This window comes from Centruroides vittatus, unplaced genomic scaffold, assembly GCF_030686945.1.
Source record: "Centruroides vittatus isolate TY-2023 unplaced genomic scaffold, ASM3068694v2 contig_846, whole genome shotgun sequence".
Lineage (NCBI taxonomy): Eukaryota > Metazoa > Arthropoda > Arachnida > Scorpiones > Buthidae > Centruroides > Centruroides vittatus.
The window spans coordinates 1,195,874-1,208,935 of record NW_027122551.1 but is presented as its reverse complement, the minus strand read 5'-3'; the positions used below and the strand labels follow the sequence as shown (position 1 = coordinate 1,208,935).

Below are 13,062 nucleotides of genomic sequence, written 5' to 3'. Positions count from 1 at the left end.
GGAGCCCTGTGGGCAACCTCTTTCGATTTGTCTAGTGATGCTAAAGCTTTTGGTATGGTAATCTGCTCGACGGTCGTCTAGGTAATCTTGTATTATGGCCTTTATATTTTGTGGGCATTGCGTTTCGTTAAGTCTTTTGAAAACCGACAGGCCACCAGAGGTAGTCAAACGCCTTCTTGAAATCGATTTTTATTAGTAGTGCGTGCTGGCCTTTTCCCCATGCCCTGAGAACGAATTCTTTTACTTTTGTTGCAGCTTGTATTGTTGAATTTCCTTGTCTAAAGCCATATTGGTTTTTGTTCATGTGTCCATTTTTATAGAGGTGCCAGTTTATTCTTTTAATTAAGAGCCCATCGAGAATTTTCCCCATCACCGGTAGTAGGCTGATGGGGCGATAGTCGTCTGGTTTATTGGGGTTTTCAGTTTTCGGAATCAATTTTATGTTTGCCTGTTTCCATTTTGTGGGAAAAACTCCCAACCTGAGGCATTCATTAAATAAATGTACCATTGCAATAGGAATTTTCTTATGTACTTCCTTGATAGTTTCTGCCGTAATATCATCTAAGTCCGGCGATTTGTTGTTTGCTAGGGATTTAATTGCTTGTTGTACCTCTTTGAAGGTGAAGGGTCTATCATTGTTGTTTGAAGATGGTTGTAGGGATTGTTTTCTTATTTCCGTGTGAATAGTTGTTTCCGTTGTCATGTCATCCTTCGGGAAGTGGTGATCTAGAATTCTTTGGATATTTTCCTTTATTGTTATTTCGTTATCGTCGTTTGTAATTATATCTGGGATATATGTCTTTTTTCGTTTTTTGAAGATAATTTGGTAAGGTTCAGTCCATGGGTCGTTTTTGTTAATTTTCCCGCAGAAATCTCTCCATGCTGTTGTTCTTTGTTTATTTATCTCTTTCTTGTAATTTTGCAGCTTTCTGTTGTATTCTTTCCTGAGATTTTCTCTGTCGATTTCGTTTGCGCTTTTTATTAGTTTTTTCCTTGTCGCTCTAATTTCTTTCTTTGAATTAGTTAGTTCTATTGTCCACCAGATTGTTCTTTTTTTATTTATTTTCTTGGTGGTGGTTGCCTCAGCTTTTGCATTTTTAATTATTGTCGTTATATCATCCACGTACTTCTCTAGTTCCTGTTTGTTGTTTACCCTGTAAGGTTGGTATGCTCTCCATTGTATTGCAAAGTTTTCCTTAAATAAGTCCCAATTTGTTATTTTACTGTAGTTGTTGTTGTTGCTGGTATTTGTTGAAGTTAAGTGGATTTCGGTTAGAATATATCTATGATCGCTTGCTGATGTTTTTAGTAATGTTTCGCAGTTTTCGATTTTATGGCTGAGATTTCCTGTGTTTAGCACAATGTCAGTCCAGCCTTCAGCAAAGCCGGTATAGAAAGTTGGGTGAGTTGTCATATTGGATGAAACCATATCTAGTTCGTCCATTAGGTTGTTTAGCAGTCTTCCTCTCTTATCCTCTTTCTGGTGAAACCATGTTGCCGACTTTGCGTTGGCATCTCCGATTACTATTATGTGTTGTCCTTTTAGTTGTTTCAGTATAATTTCCAGGTCGGTTATACATTTCTCGTCTTTCTCATATGGTGAAAAGTAGATACTAAGGAGGAAAATGGGTTCCTGTTGTTGGATTATTGTTGTCGTTATGTTTTCATTGCTGAGGTGTAGGATGAGTGCAATATCGATGTTTTCTTTTCGAGCTATTATTCCACTCTTTTGCCTGCCGTGTTTGTTGTTGGCCATCACTCTCCAACTATTGAATCTTACGATTTTATTGTTTACGATGTATGGTTCTTGGATTGTTATTAAGTCTATGTCCATATCATTTGCTGTTTTTATAACTAGAGAGCTTGCTGCTTTGCTTTTTTGTACATTAATTTGAAGTATTTTGATTATTCCAGTTCGTTCTTCTTGTTGAGACTGTGTTGGGTAAGTTGTCAGAGTGTTACATTGGTTGCAGTTATAGTCCATAATCTGTTTTCCTGATGGCTGCTATCTTTGTTCTTCTTATATACGGGCAGTTTGGGTGTAATGCCACATGGTTGGTGGGCTGTTTTTTGTTTTATGGCAGTTCTTTATTATTTTTGTAACAATTGATACATTGTGGCGGTTCCTGTTTCCTGTCACATTCTGTGTATCTGTGGTCACTGCCACAATGAGTGCAGTGTTGTTGCCCTGTACAGTTTTTTGCCATATGGCCCACACCACAACATCAGTAGCAACGTAAAATTGGGACAAAATCATCGACTTTGATGATGGCCCAGCTGATGGAGATGTATCTTTCCCGTATGAAGACGTTCCTTAACTTAGGTGTCACTGACAATACAACATGTCTGCAGTTCTCATTAGTTTTTCCCCTCGTTATGACCGTTCGTATTTGACATTCCTCTCTGAAGGTGTCTTTGTCTGTGTTTTCTCATAGGTCATTTTGCTCATATATGTATGGCACTATGTTGTCTTCTGTTACAGATTGTGGCACGTTCAACAGTATAATTCTAGGTTTTTTTCCCTTGTATTGTTTACAAGTAACTTTTTTATCTAAATTTGGAATTTCTTTAATGGCTTTTTCTAGTCTTTCACTATCTTTTCTGTTCCCCACTCGAATACATATTCCTCTGTTTTTGACTTCTCTTACAGTTTTAACCTTTATTTTTAAACGATGTGGTTCGATGTGTTTTTTAATTTCTTCTGTTACTTTCTTCATATCAGTCGATACGCTCTCCTCTTGTTCTTTAGGGTATATCAATACTGCATGCAATCCTTCTGCTCCTTCTGAGTTTATTGTTTTGTCGATTGATTTGTTGAATATTTTTTGTTGTAGTACTTTGTAATATGTTTCTTTTGGTTATTTCGCTGTATGATGGTTTGCTGGTTATAGATTGTATCGGTCTGGTATTTTCTCTAATTCCTTCTATTATTCCGAACATTTGGTTGAGATATCCGTACATTTTTGTTACATGTTTTCTGATTTCTGCTCTATGCTGAACCCTAAGTGTACTATTTCCATGCTCCGGGCATAGGTTCATTATTTTTCCTAATAAGTCGCCTGCCTCTCTTATTAATTTGGTTTCCAGGGTCTCCTTTCCAGTTATATTTTCCAGGATTGTTCTTGTGGCGTCTTCCTCCTCATGAGGTACAAGAGTGACCCTTGGTTCCCTAATAGTGTCGTCCATAATCAAATTGTAAAAAGGTACCCCACTACTTGTGTATACCTAGAGCCCCAAAGCTGAAGAGTGTGTTGGACAGATGAACTTAGGTTCCAATGACTCTGTACTGCCAGACTTGTGGCCCAACCGCACAGAGGGAAGAAAATAGTACTATAACTAACTTAATCTAGACTTAAACTTATACAATTAACTCAATACACAGTAGATACCACAGTGGTGATCATGGTTTAAGCCAACACTGAATAATTGTCAAAAGAGTCCAAAACTGAAGGTCCTGTTGAATTAGATCGATGACGTCACCATTCACTTCGTTTCCGAGTCCATTAACGTCCGTTGTGACCGTTATACCAGTTAGTGATACGAACGTCGATGACCGTTACTAGGGTAACTGTCGTTTCTGATCAGTGAAGAAATTAGTTAAGTTTTAATCTCGTCGTTATTCAAAATCTATTTAAGATAAGTTAGCGAAATTTGCACTCAAGGTTTCTATAATATTCTTCTTCGTGATCGTGCCAAATTTTTTCCGAATTGCTATTCAAAAGCCCGATGCGGGCCATTCGAGTAGATTTTAAAAAAGAGCTGTAGTTGCCAAAATACCAGGCCGAGAACAACCAAATTTAAGTACAGTACTTATGGTTATAATCCGAACAATAATCCGTAGCTGATTCCGGATAAACGGTCAAAGTTTAACAAAATATCGGACTTCGAAAACGCTGTTTTCAGTCGCCGATTTCTCCAAAAATATGGGTCCTATGGTCCCAAAATTTGTAACAACGTCTTCGACTCGTTAAGCTGGTTCCGAAAATGTAACACTTCACTATATTAAATTAATAACATCGTCTATAACACGCGACAATCAGGAGCACGTAAAAACCCAACTTGACAGTTAGAGCCGCCGGACTTGCTCTCCTATGTCATATGACTAAAATATGACTTTGGTAATTGATTGGAGGTTGATATTTGTAATTAAAACAAATTGTAATAATTGATACTATAGGAAAATATTAATGTGCTTATTATTATTATCATTATTATTATTATGGTGGTTGTGATGTAAATGTCAAATGAGTTTTATTTCATATCTGCACATTTAATGTTTTGCATTCAGCCGTACTGTTAGTACCAAGTTTAACCTGTTATACTGTTTAGTTTGTATGTTCTTGAGGTTTGGCTTATTAGAAATCCTAAATACTCGTAGACTTCTTTCTTGTCTCTATTTCAAAGTCTTTCTCTTTCAGAATTAAATTAAATTTTCATTATTTAAAGTGTTTTGTAATGAGGATGTTTAATTATATCCCTCTTACACTAATAGATTTCTTGTAAGTCTTTTTTTTTTTTAAGTTTGAGGAACTCTAGATGATCAATGGTTTAATTTGTCATAGAATAAGTTTAAGAATTTTCAGTCGGCTTTTTAGTATATTCAGTTATTCAGTAACAAGTTTTAAGAAATTAATTTATGATTATTACATTTAAATTAGAACAATATTTATATTATTTAGACCCAAAGAGGAGTACCTGCTGGTGATATTGCATTGAGAGCTTTAGATTTAATAACAATAATTATACCTCCTGCACTACCAGCCGCCATGACAATAGGGATTGTGTTTGCTCAACAACGATTGAAAAAACGTCAGATTTATTGTATTTCTCCACGTTGTATCAATATCAGCGGTTGTATAAATTGTGTTTGCTTTGATAAGACAGGAACTTTAACTGAAGAAGGACTTGATCTTTGGGGTGTTGTACCAGCAGATTCAAATAAGTAAATAAATAGATAGATATTTTAAAAATTTATCAAAATAAATTTGATAAAGATTGTATACTTAGAAATTTTTTATTTGAATTTAGATTTTCTGAACCTGTGAAAAATATCTCTATGCTTCGAAACTCTTCCTTTCTGATAGGAATGACAACATGTCATTCTTTGACAATTATTGATAATCAACTTAGTGGTGATCCTTTAGATCTTAAAATGTTTGAAGCCACAGAATGGGTAAGAATTTTGCATTATTCATACAAATTTGAAATAATGATAAAATAATTGCAAATTATTCAATTTGCATTGTTTCATTATTCAAATTTTAAATTAATACACAATTATTTGTATTTCATAAAAAATAGATTTTGGAAGAACCAGAAATAGATGATACAACTAAATTTGATGTGATTATACCAACCATTGTCCGTCCAAAACATAATGATGTTAACTGTGATAAAATTATTGAAAGGGAGGTAAGTATTTATATAATTTATAAAATCATTAAGAATTTAATCATATTCATTGACAATTTTTATGTATGTACTTGTACATTAAAAACACATTGTTCAAAAAATTTTGCAAAAGTACAATGTGAACTTATACAATACATATCCTTGTATTTATTTTTTTCTACTAATTAATAACTTTAATGTAATTATTAGTCAAGATTTAAGTAGGGAAAAATAGTGATAGAGATGTATTTAGATTCCATGTATTAAAAATTACATTTTACAAATGTGACCAAGAACTTCAAACCACCTGTAATCAACATTTAATTACATGCTGACTGATAATGTAAATCATGAGTATTTTATTGAAAAAAATAAGAATTTTTAAACATAATTTTTAACTCTAAAATATAATTTTTAGCCACCATTTGAAGTTGGAATTGTTCGTCAGTATCCATTTTCATCCAGTTTGCAGAGGATGAGTGTAATAACTAGAGTTTTGGGAGCTCAGCAGTTTGAAATTTATTGTAAAGGTGCTCCAGAGACAATAACATCTCTCTGTAATGTCAACACTGGTAAAGTTTTATTTAATATAAAAGTCAAATCATTTTAAAATACTTCAATTCTTAATTTTTTAAATATATTTATATTTCAGTTCCATGTGATTTTAGTGAAACATTGATGCAATATACACAACAAGGATATAGAGTGTTGGCACTTGCTTATCGTCCTCTTGGTAAATTAACATATGCTAAAGCACAAAGGATTTCAAGAGAAGAATTAGAATGTAATTTAACATTTTTGGGTCTTCTAATTATGGAAAATAGGTTAAAACCAGAAACAATACCCGTTCTTTCAACATTAAAAGCTGCTGACATTAGATTAATTATGGTAACAGGTAAATAATATTTCTTTATAAACATTGGATTCTTAATATACTTACAGGAAATGATTTAAAACGTTCCATATAATAAACTAGAATATTATTCAATAAATCTCAGATTCTTAAAATTTTCATAGTTTCTTTTTTATTAGATTGAAGATAGTTTCATTTTATTAAGTTTTACATTCAATATTCATTATTAAAATATTTCAGATGTAATGTATAACATATAATTTGTTGATAAATCTTATAAAATGATTAATATCAATAAAGCAGAACATCAATTATCTGAAAAATCAATTAACCAAACCTGTCTTCAGAGAGTTCTAATTTCAGAAATTATGAATTTTTACTTAATAATAATTCTCAGTGACCTTTTGTAGGGCTGATATTGAGTTAGCTTGTTAGCAACACTAGTTATCTATTACAGTACCAAAAGAAAGGCATGATTAATAAGTCAAGGCTTATAATGCATTAAATTTCTATACCTTAACCTTTTTCAATAGAAAAAGGTTATTGTACCCTAGAATTAAAATTAATATTCATCGTTTATTTAAGGCATTTCTTTTTTTTTATTCTTTCCTTAACAAGTGTGATCAGTTATCTAAAAAAATTGTTATAAAAAATTTTCCTGCCCCAATTGTTTCAGATAATCAATCACCACTGCATAAGTATTAATGTATCAAAACTGCTTACATTTGATACAAAAACACTCATGTTTCTTTTAATAAATGCAAATGTCAGTAAATAATAATAGTAAGAATAGTTTTAAATGCATAAAAGATTAATAATAATAACAAAACTATAATTATTGTAGGTTAGTGTGTCTTGTTCAAAATGATTTAAGCTTGTTTTTAATTTATTACCCTTTTTTAGTAAAGTTTTGATGAAACTGATAAAATTCTTGAGTAAATATCCTGCTCTGACATTTATTTAAACTACAAGTCACATGATTATTGTAATTAAATTTTAAAATAACAATTATGTTTATTTTTATTTGTATTTAATGAAAACAAACACTAAATTTGTGTAAGTTTATGAATAAATATGTAGTTGTATAATTACTTATTAAATATGTTAAAATAAATGATGAAACAAATAGTAAAAATGGAAGAATGTAAGATTTTATAATTTTAATAAAATAAGTTTAGCCAGGACATAAGTACAAACTTTAAAAAAATTCACAAATGAATTTCTTTTTGGACTAATTGTATTGCCATTTCCTGATTGTGTTTGAAGGGAAAATAAAAGAGGACACTTATACAATTAGTCCAAGAATAAATTCACTTGTGAATTTTTTTAAAATTTTATAATTTTTTTTATCTTTTCAAAATTGATAGTTATTTTATCTATTTCAAAATTTTGATAAACAAAAACTTTTTTAATTGTAATACAACATACATACACATTCAGTTGTCTCTCGTTTTGAAGATCAAATGAACTATTTCATTTAAACCCTAGTACTTCAAGGCTTTGAAGCACTTCCTTAGATGTTATAAAAACATGGATGGACAAAAGGATTCTTGTAGAATAAAATTTAAGTCAGTTTCTATATTCTACAGGATGTCCCATATGATATACAATCCATCCATAACTGTAAAAGATGTTTGTGTACAGTACCTTGTTAACAAGAACCTATCTGAACTTTGTCATCAGTCTATTTACTGAAGTTTAATTAGGAATTTTACACTATGAGTTATAATGACAAAAACTATGTTGCACTGCAAGAAAAATCACATACAGAAATAAGTCTCAATGATAAAAACACATTCCTCTTACAAATACACTGTTTTCTGCTTTGCACAGCACTGAGAACACTTGTAACAGCTACTACAAAGAGTCTATTGATTTGGAATGGGGCCACATGTTAGACAAGTCAATTCCAGTAAGGAATGTGATGTTTCAGTTTGTAATTCATATTTCCCAGAATTCTAATGGATAGATTGAGTTTTATGTGGGATGTTGTGTAATGATGGGATGATTTCCTTATAAAATATAAAAATATCGTAAAATAATATAATTATGTTTTAGGTGATAATATGTTGACAGCATTGAGTGTAGCTAGAGACTGTGGCATGATTGATTATCAGCACCAAGTAATTGTGTTATCAGCTACAGAAGATGAAGATACAGGTCTTCCGTCTTTATCATGGCATTATGCAGATATGCAAAACAAAAAATTGGATGAGGATAAAACTATTCACAAGGTATACAATAATTCTGTATAATTTTTTTAAAAGCTATTATTATTATTATGTTTATAAATATTTATATCTGAATTTCTTTTAAGGATTCAGTAAATGTTATTGTAGAAAAATCTGAAAAATTACATATTGCAATTACTGGAAAGACATTTTCAGCTTTAAGAAAACATCATAGCCATCTTCTTAAGAAAGTAATTTTTACATTTTTTTATTCTTTTACTATAATATACACTTTCAATTAAAATTTAAAAACCATAATATAGAGTGTTTTTAGGCTTGATATTTATTAAATCTTTTACATAATATTAGATGAAAATATCATGAAAATTATTTGTTGAACTTAGGTAGCAGTAAATGGCACAGTGTTCTCAAGAATGGCACCTGAACAAAAACAACAGCTTATTGAATTATTACAAGAGTTAGGGTAAGTTTTTTTTTATTAAATCTATTATTTAGCTTCATGAAATTAAAAGTTAAAAAATTTCTCTGAAATATTTCAAAGAGTTAGTAGAAATGAAGTGAAATGATAAAAAGTTTTGAGTATTTAATCATCATTTGTATTTTTCAACACATATAGTTTAAACAGAGTTTTTTCTTAAATATTCCAGTTTGTTCCTGTCTCATTAATTTTATAATTACATCTGTAATGAAGTACTAACACTAATGAAAGAAATGGGGAAAAAAATATTTGAGACAAAATCTTATAAATAAATATACCGGTATAATTCATATTTTTAAGTCACTTCAGCAGTGAGGTGTATATACTGGTGCACGTTACATAAAGATTCTATTTCAATTTTAACAATTTTTTTTATTGTATTACACACCAATGTTTACTCCAGAATACACTGATGCAGAGCAGCTATATGAAATTATGGTATTTACAATCCTGCTTTTAAAACAGTTAAATTATTTTTAGTATGCATTTTCCTATTCAGTTATAAAAATATTAGTTTATTATTATATAATTAATTTAAATTCAGGAATTGTTCAATAATCTTTTATTTTAGAAATAAGTTTCTTTTGAACACAAACATAAATTTATCAGAAATATAAAGAACATTTTTAAATTTTGATTCTATTTACAATTAAATAAAATTTCATCAAATTAAATACTGATTTAAAGAGGCAAAAAATATTTTTAAAATGTAATCTAAAAATCTTTTAAATTATAGATATTATGTGGGAATGTGTGGAGATGGAGCTAATGACTGTGGAGTAAGTTCCAAGATTATATTTTTAAAATTAAATTAAAGAAATTAAATAAAAAAAATTACTTTAATTAAATCCAAATTAGAGATATTAATTTACTAATATAAATGATTTTTAACAGGCATTAAAAGCAGCTCATGCTGGAATTTCACTCTCTGAGGCTGAGGCTTCAGTTGCTTCACCATTTACCTCAAAAACACCAAATATTTCTTGTGTTCCAACATTAATCAGGTAAATAAAGTGCTATGTTTTTATTTCTATTTTTTATTTTTTCAGTTTTATTAAATTTATTTCTAATATATCTAAATATAATAAAATATAATAAATTAATTTTCATAGGGAAGGACGAGCAGCTTTAGTTACTTCATTTGGAGTACTGAAATACATGGCATTATACAGTCTTATTCAATTTATTTCAGTGTTGATTCTTTATACGGTAAAAACTGAAATTTTGTCTTCTTCTTATCTGATTTATTTATTCTAAATGGAAACAATTCTGTTTTAAGTGTGAAAAAAAATCTTTCTAGTTTAATTCTATAATAAAACTAAATGTTTTATAAGTAATTTTTGCACATTAAATAAATTAAAAAAAGAAAGTATGTAATTAAAAATTTAATAAGATATCCTCATGAATTAAGAAGTCAAATAATATTTAATTATACAGGCATACTCCAGATTACGATCATCTCATGATTAAACAAACTGCAGATACAATCATCATATATTTCTATCCTATAATCCATTTTAGCTATTCTCATCAATATGACATTTTATCCATTCCAAATGTTGCCACCTGTCAAGTTTTTGCATCATGTGTCTGGGTGTCTAGGCAAAGACCAAAAATGTCTCAGTTTTAAGAAAATTTTGCAAATTGCCAATAATTATTGGGTTGTTCAGAAAGTAATTTCGTTTTTTTATTACTAGCGAAATTAGATGTATTTTCACCAGTCAGTTTTATTTTAAACCACATTTTCATTATATACTTTGACAGCTGACATTTTAAGACTTATTTGTAAAAAATTTTGTTTGATTCTGTACAATTGTTTTTTTTTTCGGTGACCCATCAAATATGCAAAATTGAAAGCATCATTTTTGGCATATTTTGCTTTTTTATAACTAAAAAATCAAAATGCTGTTCAAACAAGAAAAAAATTGTGGTACATGTTTGGAGAAGATGTGTTGAGAGAAAGACAGTGCCAAAACTGGTTTACAAAATTGCATTCTGGCAATTTTAATATCGAAGATACACCACATTCTGGATGGCCATTTGAAGCCAATGAAAACAAAATAAAGGTACTGATTGAAGCAATCTGCCATATAACAACACATGAAATCACTAAGAGATGAAATCTGTTAAATTGAACCATTTCTTATTACTTAAAACAAATTGGTTTCGTTTCAAAGCTTAATATATGGGTTCCACATGTTATTAACGAGAGATGCTCTCTATGGTTGGATTTTAAAGAAATTTTTTTTTTGAGCTTTTACCAGACAATTTAACAATTGATTCGAAAGTGTACTGCCATCAAGTAAACAAATTGAGTAATATCATCAAACAGAAACAGCCAGAATTGATCAACAAACAAAGTGTAATGTTTTACCATGATAATGCCAAATTTCACACAAGTTTGGTAACTGTCAGTAGTTTGGTAACTGGTCAGAACTGGTAACTGGTTATAGCTTAGATGGGATGTGTTATCACACCAACCATATTTGCCAGATCAGGGACACTCAGATTATTACTTGTTCTGGTCTATACAAATTTTTTTTAACTGTAAGACATTTACTTAAAATGACAATGTCAAAAATCACTTGGATCAGTTTTTTATAATCAACGATCAAAATTTTTATGAATGTGAAATCATGCTACTACCAGAAACAATGACAACAGGTATTTAACCAAAATGGTCAATATATAATTCAATAAAATATTTATTTATTATAAGAATATTGCATTTATTTTTCTGTGGAAAAAATGAAATTACTTTCCGAACAACCCATATTTTTTAATGATATAGCTGATTTTATACTTACAAACAGAAACAATCTGATATGTTTTTTTACAATACAGTCAAACCTGTTTTTATGCGGTCTTTTTTTGTGTGATTTTTTATTTGTGCGGTATAGTTGGCGACTAGTCTCGTGCAATTTGTCATGTCTCACATCTCACGTTGACTTATTATAGCTAAATAAACTTATTATAGCATAAATGAACTTATTATAGTAATATTATTGCATGAATATGCGAAAAATGAAATAATTTATTTTTTAAGTCAACAAAACACCACCTGGACAAAAATATGTAAAACAGACGATAGACAAGACGATGCAGTCGAGTACTGACATCTGTTGTCAATAAATTCTATTTCGTATGGTTTTGAGTTATTTTCTATGTGAGACTTTTTTTATGCGGTCCCTATTCACTACATAAAAAAAATATTTTTTTAATTGTGTTGGGAAAACTATTTTTTATAGTCACTCGTGAAGTTTTGTGCGATTTTTTTTTTATGCGGTCCCTATCCACTGCATAAAAACAGGTTTGACTGTATTATAAATTGTCTACTTGGACATAAGTTATTAATAGGAGTTTATATCGGTGTATTGGTTATCAACACAAAGATGGAGTTCAGAATCAGAAAAAATAAAAACTCTTTATTTTATCACCTGTAGTAATTTTTCTTGTACATAAACATGTTTCGGGCTAACATGACCCTCTTCAGCAGTATTACTACATTCTAAAATACAATAAATAAGTAAATAAAGTAAAATATAATAGCATAGATAACAATAGATTTCCCGAGAATAAAAAATTTTTAAAAGACTTACAGAAAATTTGTTTCCAAAAACTATGTATGACAAAATTATATCTCAAAGAATTATTATAACCAATTTGCATAATTTCATTTCACTGTATTAAAACAAATTAAACCATAAAATTATATTTATAAAATTACAAATTTAACATTACTTATAAACTTAATTTTGCTTCTGTGTTAAGTTTATGAATAATGTTAAATTTGTAATTTTATAAATATAATTTTATGGTTTAATTTGTTTTAATACAGTGAAATGAAATTATGCAAATTGGTTATAATAATTCTTTGAGATATAATTTTGTCATACATAGTTTTTGGAAACAAATTTTCTGTAAGTCTTTTAAAAATTTTTATTCTTGGGAAATCTATTGTTATCTATGCTATTATATTTTACTTTATTTACTTATTTATTGTATTTTAGAATGTAGTAATACTGCTGAAGAGGGTCATGTTAGCCCGAAACATGTTTATGTACAAGAAAAATTACTACAGGTGATAAAATAAAGAGTTTTTATTTTTTCTGATTCTGAACTCCATCTTTGTGTTGATAACCAATACA

General features: G+C 29.6%; 1 protein-coding gene across 2 annotated transcripts in view; it reads left to right on the top strand.

Annotated features, from left to right (window-relative positions):
• Positions 1-13,062, top strand: part of anne (anne boleyn) — a 133,241-nt gene that overhangs the window by 102,063 nt on the left and 18,116 nt on the right. For both annotated transcript variants that reach the window (XM_067278982.1, XM_067278981.1), the window contains exons 13-23: positions 4,680-4,942; positions 5,029-5,173; positions 5,302-5,412; positions 5,810-5,963; positions 6,044-6,286; positions 8,303-8,478; positions 8,562-8,666; positions 8,820-8,899; positions 9,651-9,693; positions 9,809-9,918; positions 10,027-10,123. In XM_067278982.1, coding sequence (XP_067135083.1) covers positions 4,680-4,942; positions 5,029-5,173; positions 5,302-5,412; positions 5,810-5,963; positions 6,044-6,286; positions 8,303-8,478; positions 8,562-8,666; positions 8,820-8,899; positions 9,651-9,693; positions 9,809-9,918; positions 10,027-10,123 — 1,527 coding nt within the window. The remainder of the gene's footprint in view (positions 1-4,679; positions 4,943-5,028; positions 5,174-5,301; positions 5,413-5,809; positions 5,964-6,043; positions 6,287-8,302; positions 8,479-8,561; positions 8,667-8,819; positions 8,900-9,650; positions 9,694-9,808; positions 9,919-10,026; positions 10,124-13,062) is intronic.